Genomic DNA, 22695 nt, shown 5'->3' with positions numbered 1-22695 from the left:
GAAGGACCCAAAGTTTGAAGGACCCTAAAAAGTTACAGATTCCTCACCTACATCTGTCCGAATTGCTGAAAGGAAAACATGATACATCGGAGCGACATCAGGGTCAACCCTGCACCGCCTCAGACCTGAACAGCCAATAAGAGGAGGGTGTCTTGCTCCCCTTGACTATCCACGAAGAAGACAGTGATTATTTGGAGGTCTATGGGCTCAGCCGCAAAACAAGCTACACAAAAGATACTTACAAAAAGATGTCTATTTACTTTATGTTTCTATATTATTGTCGGAGTGGCACTCACAATGGTTTATTGGTTTGCTGTATTTTCTTACTGCCTGGCTCAAATGAACTGCATTCCTCAAAAGGGTGAAGGTGCCCAAACAACTGTACATCCGGCATCCTTTTCCCCTTCCTCTGCTGACACTCGAGCGATGGTAATGGCACATTTATTAACACAACATGTTCCAATGCCTCTATTGCCTGTAATTGTACCACTAATGTTATAATGTGTCCCCCTCTGTCATACCGTCATCGTAGGGATGCCCCATTGGCCTGGAAGCATAGTGTCCATGATTCTCTACAAGACAAAATATGGTACAATGATATGACAACAGCAGGGAGGCAGAAGACTAAGGAATCCTGTTATGTGTGCTCATACATTCCCTATGCAGCAGGCGCAGAAAGACTGATTTTCCCTAAGGAAGTACCACCACACATTGTAAAGTGTCTACTACACCTGTTCCTCTGCTGAATACCTTGGCAAGTTCAGATTAGTGAGGCCAACATATCTGAGGTGTTCGTAAACACCACAGTATTGGGCCACTCCCCAATAATGCACCAGGTTATCACTAACAATGCCCACTTTAAGGAGGAGATAAGAAAAATGTATGAGATAGAACTTCCTAATATGGATCGTAGGGCAGCCATCATCAGAAAGAATAGCTTACAATACCCCCACCTTCAACAGTATGTAATGCCGCCATACCCCACAGCCCACCATGCCCATGCCAAAATAGAACTGTTCTATGTCTATGGTCACAAATTTATGTCCATGGCAAATAGAGTGTTCCAGGCTACTTGGTATGTAGAGCAGCATCCTTAGGGCCACCTTCGATAGACTTGGATTATGAAAATGGGAATGATTGGGAAGTTGCGGATGAGTGTCAGAAAATAGGGCATCAGGAGGGTGGGAGGTACACTCGAGGTGAGGAGAGAATGTCCAAACCTACAAAGCAACCTTGGATGCAGCAGCACTATATTCAATGTGGACTTGCAATATGGCACCTCCAGCCTGATGGATTTCTACTGGGCATGCGGAGAATGTCTCTATCTCCAACTGCCTCCTCGATGGAATGGTCTATGTACCCTGGTGACCATGTACAAAGTCCCCCTGGTCATCCTTGCAGCCAACATCTCCCACATCCATGCATAGCCAATGACTGGCTCTGTTACCTTATTCACTGACATGGATGGTATGCTGGGTACTTTGGGTCGACAGGTTTGAATGACATACCCAAATCAAATGCTTGATGGACCCAGATCACCCACTGTGAGTTCATGCGGGCCATCAACAGTACTAAGGACGGACTGTATGCTGTACGGGAGGATGGTAATGCAGCACTGTTAATGTTTTAGGCATCTTACTGCAATGGAAGGAGGGGTAGCCATCGAATTGGAAGTTTTTGCTGCACATTCGTGCCTGCCAACAATTAACAGAATGGTTCCATCACCAGCCATTGATGACTTAAACAACATAGAAAATAAAATAATTGCTCAAGGAGGCAGTTCGGGCTGGACTCTTCCCATGGGGAACAGGGTCATGACTGATTTGCATATGGCTGGGTCTGAACTGGATCGGCATGGTGAGCAAACAAACGATGGATTTAGGCCCAGATCTCTGTACTGGGGTGAATGTTTGACATTGTGCAGCATTCTGTCCATTAATCGTTCTTTTTGCATTTGTCACCCCCAGTGGGACGGGCATGCTCAGACGTGGGTCCCGTGTTCTCCATGCCACTGGAGTCAAACAAGCCTGGCTGATGAGGGGTGATGCCGCGAAACCGGTCCTCGGATGCTTGTTTCCACTTCAGGGAGGACTTGGCCTGGCAGTTCGGGTTAGAAATGGGAGTCAAGACTAACTTGCATATGGCAGGGTCTGAACTGGAATGGCATGTGGAGCAAAAAAATTATGGATTTAGACCCTGATCTCTGTACTGGGGTAAATGTTTGACATTGTGCAGCATTCTGTTCATTAATTGTTCTTTTTGCATTTGTTACCCCAAGTGGGACAGGTATGCTCAGACGTGGGTCCTGTGTTCTCTATGCCACTGGAGTCAAGCTACCCTGGCTGATGAGGGGTGATGACCCGAAACCGGTCCCAGGATGCATGTTTCCAGTCCAGGAGGACCTGGCCTGGAAGTTCGGGTTGAACTGTTTCCAAGGGGAACAGGGTCAAGACTGATTTGCATATGGTTGGGTCTGAACTGGAATGGCATGGGGAGCAAGAAAATGATGGATTTAGGCTCAGATCTCCATACTGGGGTGAATGTTTGACATTGTGCAGCATTCTGTCCATCAATTGTTGTTTTTGCATTTGTCACCCCGAAAGGGACAGGTCTGCCCAGACGTTGGTCCCGTGCTCTCCATGATACTGGAGTTAAGCTAGCCTGGCTGATGAGGGGTGATGCCTCGAAACCGGTCCCAGGATGCTTGTTTCCAGTCCAGGGAGGACCTGGCTTTGCAGTTTGGGCAGGACTGTTCCAGGAACAGGGTACAGACTGATTTGCACATGGCTGGTTCTGAAATGGAATAGCATGGGATAAAAAAATAATGGATTTAGGCCCAGATCTCTGTACTACGGTGAATGTTTGACATTGTGCAGCATTCTGTCCATCAATTGTTTCTTTTGAGGAGGTACCATAGCAGACACAGCCACTGATTGGTTGAACTTTAGCTGGATGCCTTCGTGTCTGCCATTCTGAAAATTATGTTGCCGGTTTTCTGTGTGTTGTTGATCCTCTGTTGCGCCATACAGAAGATTTGTCATTGTGCTAAAACTACTGGTAGTAATTTAGTAAGTATGTACTATGCAGAAACTTTAAGCTTCAGAAAGCCTGTGTACAAGAAGAAGGGTACAACAAGGAATGGAGATGATTTAGAGCTCCTAGAAGTTGTAGAGCTCACAACACCTGGACCACACTCACTGCAGTCCACTACTATTACCCAATCCCAGGTTAGCAGCCTCCAACCCACCAACAGTAAATACCAACTAAGGGAAGATATTAATACAAATACACCATCACCTACACTCTACACATTCCTTGTTGACATACCTAAAGAAGAGTATATACAGTGTAGGAAGCAGCAAGAAGGCAATGCTCCTATGTGAATGACACCCCTTGGATGCCTCAACTGGGAGAAGGGCCTACAAAGTATTCTGTAAGAGTTTTGTTCAAGGATGAACAAGAAGAGGGACATGAGCAGGGTTTGTTTTTACCATATATTGCGCTAGGCCCATTCTATTCACACCTGAAATCCAACATTCTCTACGACCCCCACCCACCCATAGACAGGTTATGCTATATTGTTCAAACTGCCCAAAGCATCTGCCCTAATGCAACCTTATATGAATCTCTTCTGTGAAGGCCAATAACCCCAGGTAACTGCCTTACTGATAAACAAGTCCCTGAGTCCCTGTCCTCTGTGCTAACATCTTACTGTAAATTGAGGCCATGAGAGATAAACAGGATTCATCTGCCATCTAGAAGAACAAAATGGGCTAAGAGTAAATGTGGGAGCTAACTGCAACGTCACACCTGATGTTTTGCTAGCTTTTGAAACTAAGATAGCTACATGACTCACAATAACTCGTAACCTTTGATAAATGTTTGTACTTTTTGAAACTTCTGCTTTTATTTACCAGAAAGTGACTTAATTGTTTCGATAAATTGCCCAGCTTTAGTTATTGTCACGATTCGCTCCCTGCACTCTCGTGCCCTGCACCAAGGGTCCTACTTGTGGGACTTTCCACTGTTATAATAAGCTGCTGGACCCTCCCCTTCATGCACATACTGACTTCCAGCCATTTGGACTCTACCTGGAAATGGCCATCCATTCCGAATCCATGGCGGCTTTTGTGGAAGCCAGCCTGCTCATGCTTGAAGCCAGCCTGCTCATGCCTGAAACTCCACTACCTAGAATTCCCTGCTCACTGCTCTGTCTCCACCCCTGCAGGCCAAGGATGGGTGGAGGAATCCAGTTCACCTGTGGCTGGCTGCTGCTAGCCTGCTCACACCTGATGCATATGAGTACTGTGAGCTCTTTTAAACCCCAGCTCCCTTCAGTCCAGTGTTGGTCATTGTAGCTGGGTACCAGTGAGACCGACCCTTGTTTCCAGTGTTTGCTGAGCTTTTGATAGCCTAGTTTCCAGTGCTACCTTGACTCCTGAGCCTTAGCATTCCTTGTTCCTGAGCAGCAGCAGTTTCCCTTGATCCTGAACTAGCACTGCCTGCAGTGCTACCTTGGCTCTTGACCTTTTGCTCAATTCTTGTTCTTGTTCTAGCACAGCCTTCAGTGCTACTTTGTTTTCTTAACTCCTGATCCAGCACTATTCTAGTATACCCTTGTAGCCTTCCCTTCTGTATATCCTTTTCCAGTCCCTGCCTTTCTTCCCATTTGCTTGGTTACAGTTCCTCGTTTGCGGTCTTTCTATTCCTTCTGTCTTGCTTTTATTACCTTTTATGTTTGTTACTTGCTTTCTGACAAGTGTGCCCTGTGATTTCCTTGCTTTCCTGTTAAGCAATCCTCCTTGCTAGCTCCGTGTCTTTTGTGCTTGTGTTTAGTTCTACCCCCTTGCTGTTACTGCCTTGCATGTTCCTGTTTGATTGCCAGGATCTGTGGGCACAGCTGACATCCTAGGTGGTGTTTCTTGTTCACTGTGAGCATTGTCTTTGAGTTGCATTTATAACTGCACCATAGGTATCAGCTCCACAGACCCTGCCTTTGCATGCAAATCCTATATGTGGGTATTTGCAGTCAGTATCTGTAACAGCAATTGTGGATGAGGAACTTACTGAGCTTCAGTCTTACTATGTGGAGCTCCCGAGTACTTTACCCCACATTCCCTTTATTGTTAATGTTGTTTTATATATTTGTCTTGCACATTCGTCCTGTGTGTAGTTATTCTGAATACTAAACCCCTCATGAGTGTCTGTCCTTTCTGAGCCTTAGCCATCTTGTTCCTTTGTGCTGGCTTCCCTGATCACCTGGGCAATTTTTAACACACGCCAGAATAGCAGCCATAGTCAGGGAAATATACCACATACCCTGCTGCCCCGTCACCATCGCTCATGTTATGGGGGTTGTTAGAACTGGGAGGGAGGTGTCACTTGTTTTCATAACTCCATAAAGCCATGGCATCTGATTGAGTCCTATCCCTATTTCCTGCCAGGGCAGGCTGGGTGGAGAAGTTGGGGGTTCTCCTGGAAGATGCACAATGGTGCAGGTCGTCCAGGGGAATACATAACCCGGAGGTCTCGCCAAAGACCTGCTTGATCTGTAATAGGTGAGGGCCAAAAGTCCTTAGGTCCGTAATGAAGAGGAGAACATTGTCTGCATTTAAACCTATTCTGTCAGACAGTTCCGCTGACCTCTCAAAGCCCCATTCTTGGGCATCAACAGTAATCCAGGCAGCCAGCGGCTCCATGGCTAGAGCAAACAGCAAGGGGGACAATGGGCACCCCTGCCTGGTACCCCTGTGGATCCTAAAAGGATCATAAACTGCAGCGGCGACCCAAACAGAGGCTGTTAAATCAGAGTAGAGAAGATGGATGTAGGAAAGGGATGTATGATGTTACAACGCATGCTTTTACAACGCATGCTGTTACAACGAATTTTTTACAACGCAAATGCTGTGACAACGCAAGTCTTTACAACGCAAGTCTTTACATCGACTTGCAGTAGATGGCGTGCTAACATTAAAAAAGGGTAATTTACTATTCTAACTCCAGTCCACGTTGCAGTAGGGAAGGTGTTTGGATAGTAAACTACACTATTTTTAATGTTAGCACGCCATCTAGTGCAAGTCGATGTAAAGACTTGCGTTGTAATGGCATGCGTTGTCACAGCATTTGCGTTGTAACAGTTTCGTTGTAATGGCAGTGCGTTGTAAAAGTTGCGTTGTAATGGTTGTTCACCTAGGAAAGAAACCGCTGGCCTAAATTGATGTTCTGAAGAAGAGCAGACAGGTACTCCCAGCTAACCGAATCAAAGGCTTTATCTATATCAGCGAGCAGCACAGCAGCTGGTCTCTCCAAATGGTCCACCATAGTGAGTGCGTTATAAACTCGTGGAATATTGAGGTGTGTGGCCCTATGTGGCATAAAGCCTGCCTTGTCAAGGTTAATCCAATCTGCCATACATCTCATTAAGTTTCACCTCGATATTGAGTAGAGAAATTGGGCAATAAGATGATAGTCCTCAGGTGGGCGCCCAGGCTTACGAAAGACGACTATTTCTGCGTGCCACCATTCTGGTGGGAGCTGTGATCCCTCTAGTGCCGTATGAATCACCTCTAATAGGTGATTCCCAAGTTGCGGCAAATAGGCATAAAAAACTTGCTAGAAAAGCCATTAGGCCCGAGGCCTGTCCAGTCGGTAGCTCTGTCAGGGCCGTAGACAATTCCTCAATGGTATCCAGCTGCAAGCAGGTGTCATCCGACTGCGGAGTCAGAGCTTGAACAAATTCAAATATTTGGCCAATATCTACTGAAACTCTCTGAGCGTATAGATTCCCATAGTCCACCGCAATGCTCTGTGCAACCCACCCCCAGTGTCCGGCACCACCGGTATCCGAGAGATCGCATTGGCGGCCTGACACAGACTGTGTAGCCTTCAACTGTATTTAATTCCTCACTGATATATGCGGCTCTGCGCTGCCTACCATGCTTGTTTAGCTTCACCAAGGAGAAGCTGCTGATACAGCTGTTGAGTCAGGCATAGTTCACACTGCATCGCCTCGCCTCGCCTCCTCTCCCACAACTGTTCTCTTGCAGAGTAAGCATACGTGCCTCGAGATCTTCCAACTCAGGCGTTCTACGCTTAAGTTCACCCACACAAAAACTAATGTCAACCCCACAAAGTGTGGTTTTAAGGGCCTCCTACACTACTATCTTGGAGGACACTGCGTCTAAATTAATTGAAAAGTATTCCAGAATGGACCGAAAAAGGATCGCTTTATACAACGGGTTCTGCAGCTACCAAAGCGACATACATCAGCGGAATGAAGGGCACTCCGGGCTGACTTGAATCCTCTGGGCCACTGGGAAAGACGAGCCTCTCTGTAGTATGTCTAGGCCTGATACTCTGTGGATGTAGCCGGTAGGAACTAACAGATATTCCAATCTATAAAAGGAACCATGAACCATTGAATAGTATTGTTAGAACTGGGAGTCTCTAGTTGGCTGAGGCAGTCCCCTTAGTCCAAATAGGGACCCTTGCTTCTAGTCAGGGAAAGGAGGGACACCCTCTTTGAAAACCCCCGCTCACCCCCTGGTAGCTTGGCACGAGCAGCCAGGCTTATCTTCAAGGCAATGTGTAAAGTATTTGCAACCGCACTCCCAGTGACACAGTGATAACACCACAAATGGACACCACACTGATGTATAAAAAATAGCGGTATCGGACCAAACGATAAAAATCCATCATATTCGTATTCGTAATATTTCACTTTGCCGGTTATTAGGCCAACAAACACTTGTAGGTTCTTGTGGTATTAATGAGCAGTTCATGATATTCAAAATGCAGTCCTAATGCAATGTTATGCAGTTCATATTGAAGTTTGGATCGTCAGACTAATGCAGTCCGTAATGCAAAAATAATGCAATCCTCAATGCAAGTTATCAGGCAGTTCGTAATGCAGGAATAATGCAATCCTCAATGCACGTAATCAGGCTGTTTGTGATGCAAGTATCACGCAGTCCTTAATGCAAGTAATAAGGCAGTTCGTAATGTGAGAATAATTCAATCCTCAATGCACATAATCAGGCAATTTGCAATGCAGGAATAAAACACTCCTTAATGCATGTAATAAGGTAGGTGGTAATGCACAAATAATACCAGGCCAATCGATGCGATTAGCGTGGGCACCACTGGGCCCCAATCACAGACAACAGTCCTGAACTTCCGAGGGCAGCCCCGGTACTGCCGGGCAGGTCCGGGCCGCTCAAAGACTTAGCGTGTCTAACGCGATTCAGCGAGAGAGAGACGGGAGCACTCCTGTACTCCTCCTGCACCTCCCAGGACACACACGCTTGCGGCTTCCAACCGAAGTCCAAGCCTTACCTGGGGGATGCGTTGCCTCGCTCTCTCTCTCTCCCTCCCCGCTTGTCAGACGACCTGCTGGGTGCTTCCGATGATGACGCAGCTCCGATGCAAGGCGATGCTGTAGCCTGACTGGTTACGGCGCTGCCTTTCTCCGTTGCTGACAATCTTGGGCAGATTCCTCTTGCGAACAGCGATCACGATTACCACACAACTTCCTTAGCTTTACGAAATCCTTCAGCATGTTGCGACTCGGGCCGGCGGTGGCGATCTTGATCCGCAGCCTCAGTTACGATAACGGCTCGGGCCACAAACGGCTACACAGCAGCGTGGACGATGATTCACGCTGCGGTGGCACTGCAGTCATGGGGCACTTTCCATCCAGCACCACGGACCCCACAACAGTCTCAGACTGCACACCCACAAAGCGTCGCTGAGACTCGATTGGGTTTCGGGCTACACAGTCCTGGGGCAATGCTTACGAAGGTCTCAGGCTGCAAAAAGCACATGCACACAGCGCCGCTGAGACACACTTGGATACGTTTATGTTCCTGAGTTTCCACAACAGGGAGCCAGCTCTCCTCGGGCCCTTGGGGACAAGTTACTTCAGGACACAGCACACAGCAAAGTCCTTTCAAGCAGGGGGACACAGCACACTGCAAAGTCCCTTAGCCTCTCCTTGGTTAAATCAGCAAACTGCAGGCCAGCCCCAGAACACACAGCAAGGGTCAGTCCTTTTCTTCAGTCTCTTCAGCTGTTCTTCCTTGGTAGAGGTCCCTCTTGACTACAAAGTAGTTTCAATTGTTTTCAGTCTTGATCAGTCCAACGTTCAGGGGTTTCAGCTCTCATAGTTATACCCCTAAATGTCTTTGAAGTCTTTGTGTTCAGGGGGCACTGATCCCTGTCGAAACCAGTTCTGGGTGTCTCCCTGCCAGTGACACCTTCTTCCTTTGATAGTGGGGGTCGGATTCCTCAATCACTCAGCAGGATGGGGAGCCATTTTTTATGGCAGCAGCCCAGGTCTCTTCACCTCCATGGGCTACTCCTCCCCCTACACTCCAGATGCAGGTCAGCCTGTTGCTGTCTCACCTACTCCTCCCCTGGGTCATGACATTTCCAAGATCCTATCACTTTCAAATCTAGACAGTCAATCCACAACCAGGCAGAGACACACAGAATTGTTAGAACAAAAAAAACACAGCCACTTCTAAAAGCGTGGTTTCTAAACACACAATTCAAAAACCACCTTCATAAAAAGATGTGTTATTAAATTGTGAGTTCAGGCACACTAAACTTCACCTCTCCATCTTAAGCCTTTCGGAAGATAGGCTGACAACATATTAAACAGTCTTCCCTATTTTGTCCTATGGGCAAGATGGCCTTGCAACAGTGAATAACGAAATGGAGAGTATTTCACTGTTAGGACATGGTACACACCTCATGTCCTACCTTTCACAGACACTGCACCCTGCCCAGGGGGGTACCTTTGGCCTACCACAGTATGATGTGCATGGAAAGGGAAGGGTAAGGCCTGGCAAGTGGGTGTACTTGTCAGGACAACATGGCAGTTAGCAAACTGTGCGCAGGCACTGCAGTGGCAGGCCTCAGTTCTCTCTTTATGGCTACTTGTGTGGGTGGCACAATAAGTGCTGCAGGCCCACTAGTAGCATTTGCATTACCAACCCTGGCACACATAGTGCACTTTACTAGGGACTTTACTGATTAGGCAAACATACCAATTATGGACAACAAATTACCATAATACCTTATACAGAGAGCATATGCACTTTAGCACTGATCAGTAGTAGTAAAGTAGTAAAGTGCCCAGAGTCCTAAAACCAACACATACAGGTCAAAAACAATACAAGAGGAAGGCAACATGTTCAGTCCAAAAAGTGCCAAGTCCAACAAGTATGTATATCCCGCTTCAGTCAGATGATATGCCCTCCAGGCATCAAACCAACCAAGCGCGGACACCAGGGAAAGCAACCTGGACCCCAGTCTCCACTTCTCCTCGCCTAGCAGGCCGATAACATAGTCCACAAAATTCCGTCCCTGTGGAGGGGAATATATGGTACCCAGTTTGATTGGTTCCCCATACAATGTACCAATCACTATTGTGTATCTGATCTGCCATAAGCTTCAACTCACACTTGGACTTAAAGGGGAACCTACGATGAATTAGAATGCCCGTACCCCATGAACTTCTTGTGAATTCCCAATGAAATGTTTGTGTATACCCATATTGAGCCAAGCAGGGACTATGAATTCCAAAAGGTGTGTTTCCTGTAGAAGAAGAATGTCTGTCCCATGTCTTTTGGCCTGTTTCAGCACAACTTAAACTTATCAAGAACTCCTAGATACAGTCCATGTAAGAACACAGAAATGCCCTATATGGCCATCAGGGTCAGTGGCTGCCATTAGTATAAACAGTGGGCAAACCCAGGGGCTCCTGCATATGGACTTTGTAGGGTGTGTGTGACAGGATTGCACATAAACTTAACAATGAAAAACCATTCAAACACACCTTCTTCTCCCCTCCCCATACTTCAATGAACAAGAAGTATCGGTTTCAGAAGAAGCCATCTCTGAACCCCAACAGGGGCCTGGGAGGGGATGTTGCCAATGGATCCCAATGACCCTTCTCCAACTGAGTGTCCTTGCAAGAGAAATGGAAACCACATTACTCCAGGGGTGCAGTCTAATAACCATTGCCCATATTACATGAATATCTAACGGATCTGCACAGCAGAAAGTATTGGCGCAGTTGAGAGTCACCAAAGTACACATGGGGTCCATCATACTATCGATCATCTACAAATGTTCATCGGCTTAGTGCTTGCACCTCCAGGACGAGCGGGATAGATTGTGGACTTCTTGGGATGATTGCACCTATCACTCAGGGATGAGTCTAAATCTATGTGTGGTGGAGTGTGGGGCTTCAACAAAACAGACACAACTCAAACTCAGTCATCTTAGGTTTTTTAAATTCTATTTCCTAACTATAATGTCCCCTTAACCTTTGTTTTTTCAGTTACTTTCTAGCTTTTTTTTAACATAATGAAATATTTAATTATCATACGTTAATCCAACTGCTGCTGCACACTGCCATTGGCTATGCATGGCAGAAGATTGGCTCCTGTACTAGGCTAGGCTCTGGAGACAACCCCTTTCATGCAGCCCAACCCATGCTACTCATGGCCTTTAGCCATGTGCAGTGGGGGGAGGACCACAGGTCCCTATGGCCAACCCCTCGCATGCAACCAGCCAAGACCTGTGGCCGACCACCCCAAAGGCAGCCAACCTGTGGGTCTCTGGGTGTGCAAGTGGCTGTGTGGGTCTGTGAGTGGGTGTGTCACTAGCTGATTGAGTGCGTACATGGGTGTGTGAGTGTCTAGTGTGTGTGTGAGTGCCTGTGTGAGCCTGTGAGTGGATGTATGAGTGGTCCTCTGCATTTGTAATTGGGTGTGTGAGTGGCTGTATGAGTGTGTAAATGGGTGTGGTAGTGGTTTCTGGGTCTCTGACTGGGTGTATCAATGACTGGATGAGTGTGTGACAGGCAAGGTGAGTGATTGAATGGGTGTGCTATTGGGTGTATGGATGTGTGTGTGGGTGTGTGAGTGTGTGCATGTGTTTTCTTAATTGGGGTCTGGATCTACTGCGGGTTCACATGAGAGCAGTACTGAGCATTTCTTCCCCAAATGGTGTCCCTCACAGACCCCATATCAGTCCATGGGGTCTGTATATCTATATCCTGACCCGTTATATTCTATTTCTACTTTTCCCCCTCCACCCCCCCCCCCCCCCCCGGGAACCCTGTCCCGATTCACTAAATGACAGCCACAACATTTTTCTCAGATTGCAGACAGCGAATCACAGCATTGCTGTTGGCATGTGAATACGCATCTCTAGATATGTGTAAATCCTTTTTCTTTAATAACTCAAAAACTACTGAACAGATTTATACTAAATTACAAAATGGACTCTCTTCCTGGACCAAGATCCAGGTTTTTGCCGTTCAGAGGTTCAGGCTGTAGACGTGTCTGAAATTCCTTTTGGCAATTGCATGACGAAAACGGTTTTGGACCCCCACTTGACGAATCACTCTGACACTTTCCAGACAGCAGCTGAAGTGACTGGCACACTAGTTCCAAAATGTTCGCCAAAAGGGGGCCAAAGCTATTAGCAAGACAAAAAACACTGTTCCTATATAAACTGGCTACTAACTAAACCTACTGGCAACCGACAAACTATAAAAACCAAAAGGTTAAAGGGAAGTTATAGTTAGATGAAAATGTCAGTTAAAGCATACCATATGAAATGAAAAGAAAACTATCTTAAGTAAGTATAACTTATTAACTCACTCCCTCACCATGCGCACTGTTGTAATCAATGATGTTATTTCAGATGTTGCAGTGATGTTAATAATAATCTCATATAACATGTCGCGAGTGATGTAATATGTGAAGTAATTTGCAGTGAATGGTGAGGGCACTAGTTATAATTACTTTACGGCACAAGTTTTTGTTACTTAAGATAAGTATAAATGGTTAGTTTCACTGATTTTGTTTGTTTAAAACTTTACATTTTAACTGATATTTCACATAACTTTAATGTTCCTTTACCCTTTGCTTTTTTCAATGAACTTCTATGATTTTTTAAAATTTAAAGCAAGATGTCCATCTCCGTGTGTCACATGGTGTTAGACACAGGACCTGACAGGCGCCCACAGCTGACTATGTGATGTAACACAATAAATGGTGTCATTTTGAGTTAGGCAGACCTACTGATTTTGTCAAAGGGTCAGAACACCAAAATAGAAAAAGCAGGCCTACTGGCTTTATCAAGGGGTCAGCACATCAACGTATATAAATCAGAACTCTCGTCTTTGCTAAAAAGCCACCAATAACTATAATCAAATGTATATTTTATAAATTCACTCAAGAAATGTTTAAAAACGAATTGTCATAAATATTTACAATAAAGTAATTTAAAAATAAACATTAACATGTCATTAAGTCTTTTTTAAAAAAAAAAAAAATCAGCCCACAAAGTGCAGCCACAGGACCAAGCACAAGATGTCTAATAGGGCCTGATCACAAATGGTTTAGTGTTTCCACACCGGATTTTTCTGGGTACAGGTACACAGGATCTGAGTCTACCAGCCAGTAAATCCTGCCAGTAAAATCGCATAAGGCTTTGGCTGAACAGCATCCAAACCTCGTCTCCTGCTCACCCTGTCTTTTTTCTATGGCAAGATGGAGCATTCAGTGCTCCATCCCCGCTAGAACTAATCTTCCCCATCCTTCCACTAATCTCCCAACTCCACTCACTCCATCCTTGTCCTACACAAAAGTGTCCGCTCCCATTTACCTCCTGCTAAAAGCAGGTGGTAAATGGGAGAATTAAACTCCGTGGAATTGGTCATTGAGTATGGTTTTATATCTAGTAAATCTGGGTATGTATGAGTATTCCGCTCTCTGTGGATATTAGCACGTAACAGGAATAAACATGTGCAGAGATAATGGTCGAAAGTGGTTGTTCTAGTCATGCGGAAGTTCGCAAGTTTGCTAGTAACTCGAAATTGTGGCCTTATTGTTAAGCAATGTAGAGCTGATTCCAACTGTTTGCCACTGAGTTCACAATATAAAAACCTACCAATTGCATTTGTCAGAGGGGTTACGCTGTGAAACCATTTCCACCCATATTTCACACAAGAGAACAGCAATAAAAGCGTTAACAATGTTTCTATCACTTTGAGCAATGTAACTATTTCTTAGGGCGGCTAACACAACTGCTGCCCTTTCAAATGCCTCTAAAGAAGAACACAGGGTTTGAACCAAGGCTCTCCACTCTGTACTGCTTTTCCAGGGCAATGGTGAGCTCAGACAGAGAGGACTGGGTTAACTTCCCTTGCGCCATCAATCCAGACAAAGACTGTCGCATCTGTCCTTCAAGCTTCAGAAGAAGGGCTTAAAATGATGGGATGTTTACGACTCTTTAATTAAATGAATAAAGTTTGGGTGTTTCCGAAGCTTGGAGATGTAACATTGTAGCGATCACATCCTTTTTTCTACAGTATGATTAAGTGCAGTATCTTTTCAGCTTGCCACAGGGAGTCTAAAATGTCTAAGGCACAGTATTTAAATGTATTTCATATTTACAACTACTACTTTTCCAAGTACCTCATTTTCTTCCTGATTTTTCTCTTCCCGTTGAGCACTGTTGTGCGCACATCTGTTGATGGCGGTCCTTACGTCAGCACGTTTCTCGATCATTGACGTTACACCATCGAACACGCAGTATCTATTGTTTTGCTTTTTGTGACCTCTGCTGTGAAATGAAATAAATCGTATTCATTCTTACAAATTTTGAAACTGATTGATCACATGAATTGCAAAGCTGATTTAAAAGGCAAACAAAAACAAGAAACCCAATCTTTTAAATACAGTTGGCGTTTCCACTTTATAGCAATCCCAATATACAGCCCCAATCAGTGCCATTTAGAGCGTGACCAGGCCATGCTATTACTGACATGAGAATATCATATTTTATCTTTGAACTTAATATTTGGTGTTTAATACTATCCATGCTTCAGCAGAGCAAAGATTACTTGCAAGCCTCCAAGGATTCGTATTGGTGGGTCGCATGCAGCTATTTGCAGGTCATGCATTGATTACCCACTGAGTCACTTCACTAGAGTTGGAAATTCTGACCCCTTGTTATATATTGTTACAGTTCAAAGTTTCATAATATTTAAAAATACCTGAAAACCCAGTTCTTTTTCCACATTTCCTAAACTATCTGCATTTTATCTTGGGACTTGTAGTGTGTAAAGATGCTCTTCTGTCTTTCTAGAAAAGCTGTTAAGGCTTCAAACACTAAGGCCCTCATAACCAGAGGACCAATGATTGCAATGGGGCTGGCAACAGCACTTCCGGCCTCATTGGCATTATTAGTTTACCGGGAACACTACTGCTCAGTGGTAATCAAGTCTGAGACTGCACTTGCTGCAAGTAGTTACGTCTCTGGGTGGAATACTAGGGAAGAGCATGTGGATGTTGACACAGTAAGTCTGATTTATGCACATTATTCTCACAAAACCCATTATTTCTGTTACCTAAATCCTTTGTAAGTCACTGGGAATCCAAATAAAGGAAAATCTGAGAGGGAAATAAAGGGAATTTTTAAGGTCCACTCATTGTGAGGTCCTAAGTGGTACTATGTGAGGCGCTGCCCTATGAAAGGAACAGATCAATCATTCAAAATAAGAGCCCAGATGTATGACTCGCAAAATAGCGTTTGCGACTCTTGCTATCAGGAAGGTGCGTCCCTTCCTAGTAGCGAGACTCACGGCCACGTACTATTGTTTTATGACTGCATTTGTGGCTGCAAAACACTCGCAATTTACCACCTACTTCAAGTAGGTGGCAAACCACTCACAAGGGGAAAGGAGTCCCCTTCCTTTAAGGAAAAAGGGTTGCATTGTTTTTTAAAACTGCTTTATTTAAAAAGCAGTCCCAGACATGGTAGTCTGCTGACCCCAGCAGGCCACCATCCCTGGGAGTGCTAGCCATTCCGAATAGGGTCACAAATTACACTTACCTCATGAATATTGATGAGGCACGCAATTTGCAACCCCATTGGGAATCGCTAACAGTGTCTGTGACACTGTTGTACTTTGCATTTTGCAAATCACGAGGCCGCAAAGCGACGCAATTTGCAAGCCGCAAAATGTTAGGGTCATACATCTGGTCCAAGGTATCTCACTCACGGGTGCTCTGATGTCACTTATAGCCTGTCCTTCTCAGTTGTTTAAAGGGAGGAGAACCAGGGCTGACAGTACAAGAAGCTAGACACGAGGCATGCCTGGCTGAAAACTATTGGGGTTATATAGCCGTTGGCAGATGCAGAATATCAGCCAAAAAGTGGTGGATGTCCTGTGTTCACCTCTATGTACATTTGGGTATATACTCCAAACTGGGTTTTCAGAACATTGGCCTATAGCTTCCTTGATGAATATTTTATTAAACACCTTAATTTGGCATTATACTCAATTTTCAATACGATTTAAAAGTTGTATTAGAATTTAAAAGGTTTAACAAGGTTAACTCACATGCCAAACCGCCACTAGAAATGGGACTAAAGCAACTGTAGTTACTATCTGCTTTTAAGCCAATTGGACAGGCTCTCACTCAAATCAGTAGTTTGCTTTGACAGGACAATGGAACTTCCTCTCACTTGGGAAGATAATGATACATCTGAAACCTGTATTCAACCTGCAACCAGGCAGGGACATTATTTTTCATTACAGATGAAGAAAACTGTCAGGCTATCTTCTGAACAGAACACAGAGTGTTCCGGGTGTTTATGCAGCTCATAAACCCTAACTGAAATATAAAAAATGTTAATCAGAGAAAAAGGAATTCAATCGGGGTTTAGCCAACAGGATCCTTATACATTATCTTTATATACCTGTGGTTATTTCATGCATAAATACGCAGGGCACACTCAGAAAAGTGGATGTTTGTGCATACAGTTTTGTATCACACAACATTTCGAGGTAAGTAATAAGAAGGCAAATAGTTATACCTTATCGAAACTTAGAATTATAATACTTAAAATTTTTATGAAACAAGTAATCAAATCATTAATTGAAATGTAACTCTAAATGTGTTGGTTACATTTTATTTCTTAGTATTTACAACTTCATCATTTTGTTGATCACACATTTATTTAATTAGTCGCAAAAAGACCTTCTATAATTTTTACGTATTTTTCTTGAGTACCAAGACATTTGCTTATGAAAACAGCACAGTACTGAGTTCTCCAAAGGGGCAACAGATGCTAGCTCAAAGTAGGATGTGGTTGCAAGCCAGTGTCAATGAATTTGACACAGAAACCTTGAAGAGGTAGGACAGAGTTGATCACAAACAGGGTAAGTATTGCCTGTAAATAGAGTTGTTTGCCATGGCACCACGGCACCGGTCACATTATTTTTGGTCATACCACTAGTGTTTATATCTCTGTTTGCCATGGCTACGGGATATAATCTGATTACCAAAAAGTTTTTGTTCAATATTTTAGTCAATAAAATCCTTGGGGATCACTGCCAACTCTCAATGAAGTATTTCAAACCTTCTTTTTTAAAGCAAGTTAATTCAGGAAATTAGACTGCTTAAAAAAATTGTTTTCAGTTCTGAAGTCCAAAGACAGATATTATAGTCTGCTAGGCTTTGCATGCCACCAAGAATGTCACTGCGGACTATCAGATGTATTCACAATTTGTGACCTCCCTAATGCACATTTATAAGGCAAGTTGTTCTGTGACCTCTCTTCCGAATCATCTATTATAGATCGGTTGTCAAAATAATTTAGTGTTCACAAAAAGTTGGTAAATGAATTGTGACTACTCTCTTCGACCACATTTTAAGTACATATTGCCCTGAATAAGCAGATGGCAGCATTTTTGGTAAAGAAAGATCTGCAACATACCAGAGATTTCAAAATATAGCATCCAGTTATTCTTAGATTGCAAGAAGTGGATACGACCACAAAGTAGGGCTTGTATACCACCTCCCATGGTCTAAATAGGTAGCAATGTTTACTTATTCAACTTACATCATGGTACATTTCTGAGAGATACTTCCCTAAAATAGGGAGAGCAAATCAGGTGACTACTTTCCACTCTTAAACATATGTGGAAATCATTATACTTATTAAAAATCTTCGGCTACAAAAATTAACTCAAATCATGAATTAGACTTTCAACTAAACTACATGTCATGCAGTGGTTGGGGATCCCTCACATCTACCAATAACAATCTTCAGTTTCTAGACATGTAAGTGAGTCTACCACTCAATTTACACGTGACCCACAAGATCCTGAAACAGAGGGTCCATCAACATCTCACACCAACAGTGGACAGTCTTTTTTAGACGTAGGCCGAAGGCCACAAGACGAAGCAGGAGGAAAAACATTACCAACAAAACCTGTGGCGAAAGGAACACGCAGCCAGAAAGTCTCGTAATTAACATCTCCAAACACAAACTGGCGGAATTTCAAATGAACACTTTACAAAAGGGATCAACATTCGTACCCACATACCATTCTAATCCTCTCTACACTGAAATACGTTTTTTTAAATTCATGCGAACATTAAGATTGAAACATTTCTCCAATAACATTCTAGAACCAACTCAAAGATCACAAGAAAGCACCCTACTAGGATTGCGTAACAAAAGCACATTCATGGCTCCCATCAGCCACAAAGTATTGGATGCATTTGAAACGATTACTTTGAAAGAATTAAGAAAAATTTCCAGTCTAATTAAAATCAAGAACACCAACATTACCCAGAAAGAACAACAAGCATTAAGACAAATCGCAGCAAAAAGCGAAATTACTATTCGCCAGGCAGACAAAGGAGGGGCCATGGTAATTATGGATTCTAATTTTTATGAGAGAAATGTTCAAGAGCACATTCAAGACACCAACATATACATGATGCTACCGTTTTATCCGACCAATGAGTTCATGAAAAATTTACAAATTATCTTAAACAAAGCCACAGATGAAGGTACCATCACGGCAGAAGATAAAAAATACCTCAGCAAAACCAATCCAGCAACATCTTATATCTACATGATCCCTAAGATCCACAAACACGCTACAATTCCTCCATTCAGACCCATTGTTTCGACCATCAATTCCATACATGAACCCATCGGCAGATACCTGGATAAACACTTACAACCACTTGTCCAATCCATGAGTATATACATCAGAGATACCACGGATTTTCTCAATATACTGGAAACCACCCAAGGTAAAATCAACTCAGAAACTATACTATGTACCATAGATGTCAAAGCATTGTACCCATCAATACCACACAACAAAGGCATGGAGGCAGTTGAATCCTTCTTGTTAAATAGTGACAAACCTACCGATCTTAAAATCTTTCTACTGGAACTCATCCATTTCACATTATATCACAGTTACTTTCAATGGGGAAACAACTACTATTTGCAGTGCTCCGGAACATCTATGGGCAATTGTGCCGCACCAACGTATGCGAACCAATTCATGTACAGATTTGAACTGGATCACATTTTAAAGAAAGACGAATGGAAACAACATCTACTTTTGTACAGAAGATACATTGATGATATATTTATATTATGGCAAGGATCTTCTACAGTTCTCCAGAACTTAATTGATGACCTCAACCAAGCTGATGAACACATCGAATTTACATCAACCATTAGCAATAATTGCATTTCCTTTCTGGATGTTACCATAAATAACAACAAAGGAACCCTCATGACATAAGTTCATGTTAAAGCCACAGACCGCAATAATCTACTACATTTTCATAGCTTTCATCAACCCTCCCTCAAAGAACACCTACCATATTCCCAGTTATTGAGATTAAAAAGAATATCTAGCACTGAGCAGCAGTACACAGAAAGTAGAGATGTATGCATTGAGAAGTTTAGAAGATGCAAATATCCGGAGCAAACTTTAAGCAACGCATGCAAAAAAGCAGATAAAATCATACGATCCACGTTGTTAACCATCAAACCGAAAAAATCAACGGACAACAGAAGCGTGTTCATATCCAAATACTCATCCCAGAGTTACAGTATCAAAAAAACGATTTTAAGATATTGGCCTATGTTGGCAACTGAAACAGATTTCAAACACATTTTTGACGCACCTCCAATATTCGCATATCAAAGGTCAAGACACCTCAAACAAATACTCACCACCACTAAGAATCCCACTGAACTTCACTACAAAGGAACCTTCCCATGTCTGAATTGCGGCAACTGCAACTCAATCATACAGGGCAATACGATTCAACATCCCCATAAAGGAAACAACATTAAATTGAAAGTGACGACTACCTGCAACAGTCAAAACGTCATCTACATGTTAAAATGCCCTTGTGGACTAGTATATATTGGTAAAACTGAACGGAAAATGCGAATTAGATTAAACGAACACAAAAGTAACATTCGAACAAAAAATGTCAAATCTCCCATAGCCCACCACTTTCACGTCTTGAATCATAACATCAGTCAACTGCGGTTTTTAATTTTGGAACAAGTACCCATCCTGAAAGGTCAGAACAACACTCAAAATCTGTTGCAAAGAGAGGTGTACTGGATAGATAAAATGGACTCTATCAGCCCAAAAGGACTCAATGAATGGTGTGATCTAAGCTGTTTTTTGTAAAGTATACCCCCGTTGTTCTATTGCATTCTGTATTGCATTTTGCATTGAATTTACAAGCACGCATTAACTTCTGTCACTAAGTTATCAAGGTTCGTGTTATAAATGGTATGCAATGAGATATCACCACTAAACCCCCATTTACACTTACTTACATTGATTTGTAGTTACCCTACCTCACTTTTGCTAATTATTGAATAACATCGGATGCATATTTCCGCAGCATGCTATACTTTTACACACCGACAGGGAGATCGCCTGTACAACACACGGTTCGTTACAACGTGCGGTTTACACTTTCCAGCCCATTTGCACATTTCATTATCAGTCCATTTTTCACAGTTGGTAGTTACCTACCAGTCTGTCAAGCATCACGTCATTAACTTTGGTAAAAAACTCATACTCGAGTTCCCGTGATTGTAATTATGCACTTTATTTAGATGATACCCATAAAAATTATTTTTAAGACTCATTCACTTCATCTTTACTTCCAGTATTAAGCTTCTTCACTTGACTTCACCTTTATAGTACCTCCATACCCATGAACTACGAGTCTTTCTTCTCTGTAGTTCATCACGATCCAGGCGCGTATACTGATTTCACTTCCGTGTCATTCGATGATTTATCTCCAAGTACCGACAACGATAGTTTTCACACACTATTCGGAGAAGACCCGACAGAGGGAATCACGCACAACTTCAGTAAGTTCTTTTCAACCCCAGAATTTTCTTGGGATACACTTGTAACGACACCGGTCGATAGTTCATGATATGCAATCTCTTACAGATACTGGTTATCTTTGAATTCACCAATGCGAATTGATTCTTTGCGAAGCGTCTTGTAAGTACGCTCCCCCACAAGCGTTTTCTGTATTATACACCGGCGTGCACGTTGATAAACACTTACGATCCCTGTATTCGTAATGCATGCTTCTTCATTCACCAACCCTATCGCTAACAATTACGAACACTTACGACATCACTAACATCATTACGTTTGAGTGCTCACGTGATTACAGTGCATGGCTTTGAATTTTGGCACGAACCATCACCACAACTTCCTGCACCATTTAACCATAAAACACGTGATAATATTTTTTAGCTTTTCACATGAGACACGTGCTTAACATTATTTCGTGTACACATTATAAGTTTGTTACAGTGTGCTGATACCTTATCCCCTCATTTACAGCATGGCAGCCCCTGATGAAGGGCTTTCAGGCCCGAAATGCATTGGGCATTAAAAAATCTTGAATGAAGAGTAATTCAATGGATTTCTACGTGCGTTCTATTGAACCATATTGATTAATGATGAACTTTGTGACTAATAAAAAACATTGATACCCAAAAACATTTGAAGCTTTGTTCACAGTTACATAAACCTTTTGATCATCATACCCGAGTGCACATGGGAGACATTCTTTAAGGCTTAAAGAGTGCTATCACAGTCTACGATATCCTCATACTCAGGAGGACTTACCCAAGTGCACCACCTACTGATTTACCTTATCGACCATCTCATCATACCAAGGAGTGCGCTACCCTGTTCATTCAACATTGACTCTACCACTTATTTACCACCCTTGTCATTCTTTGGAGTAGAGTTTTTCTATTCACATATGGCCGATTTAGGATCCTGCTGCAGTGACAGATGACCCTTATGTTGATCTGTTGAAATTAGAGCTTAATAATCTCTTAAACATATCAACAAGTCATCAGGACAGTTTTTAAAAAACAGTTTTTATCCTACGTAATTCAGTTTTAACTGATATTTCAAACTACTTCACACTAGTTCAGCAGCACTAAATGTGCTTCTAGTGGGCTCTTATTTGTGGGTGATATAAAACGATTTTTCTACATCAATTACTGTTTGTAACAACCCAATGTGTCTACTACGCTTGGATATTATTGCATCCTTGTTAAAAATAGCGTGGCCTAGACAACTAAAGGCATTAATAGGCCATGTCTCCTGATTATTATAAAGTAACAAAAATAGTTTTGAAGATCTGTGTTTCCCAAATGTGATGGAAGCCAGACATATTCCATGATATAAATGTATAAAAGTGATGAATGTATGCTTCCTACCCATACAGACAGATAGGTCGTTATAGTTTCGTGACTGATCTCAGGCTCATTCTGTTT

At 43.0% G+C, this 22695-nt stretch overlaps 1 protein-coding gene across 2 annotated transcripts in view; it reads right to left on the bottom strand.

Moving 5' to 3' along the window:
• The window catches only part of LRRIQ3 (leucine rich repeats and IQ motif containing 3), a 432105-nt gene that overhangs the window by 149991 nt on the left and 259419 nt on the right, over positions 1 to 22695 (bottom strand). Inside the window, exon 5 of one of the 2 annotated variants that reach the window (XM_085602282.1) lies at positions 14499 to 14643. In XM_085602282.1, coding sequence (XP_085458408.1) covers positions 14499 to 14643 — 145 coding nt within the window. Of the gene's footprint in view, positions 1 to 14498; positions 14647 to 22695 lie in introns of both variants that reach the window. The other variant, XM_085602281.1, reaches the window with a different exon arrangement.

This window comes from Triturus cristatus, chromosome 4_2, assembly GCF_964204655.1.
Source record: "Triturus cristatus chromosome 4_2, aTriCri1.1, whole genome shotgun sequence".
NCBI lineage: Eukaryota > Metazoa > Chordata > Amphibia > Caudata > Salamandridae > Triturus > Triturus cristatus.
The sequence above is the reverse complement of the archived record's forward strand: the minus strand, read 5'-3'. Positions and strand labels throughout refer to the sequence as shown.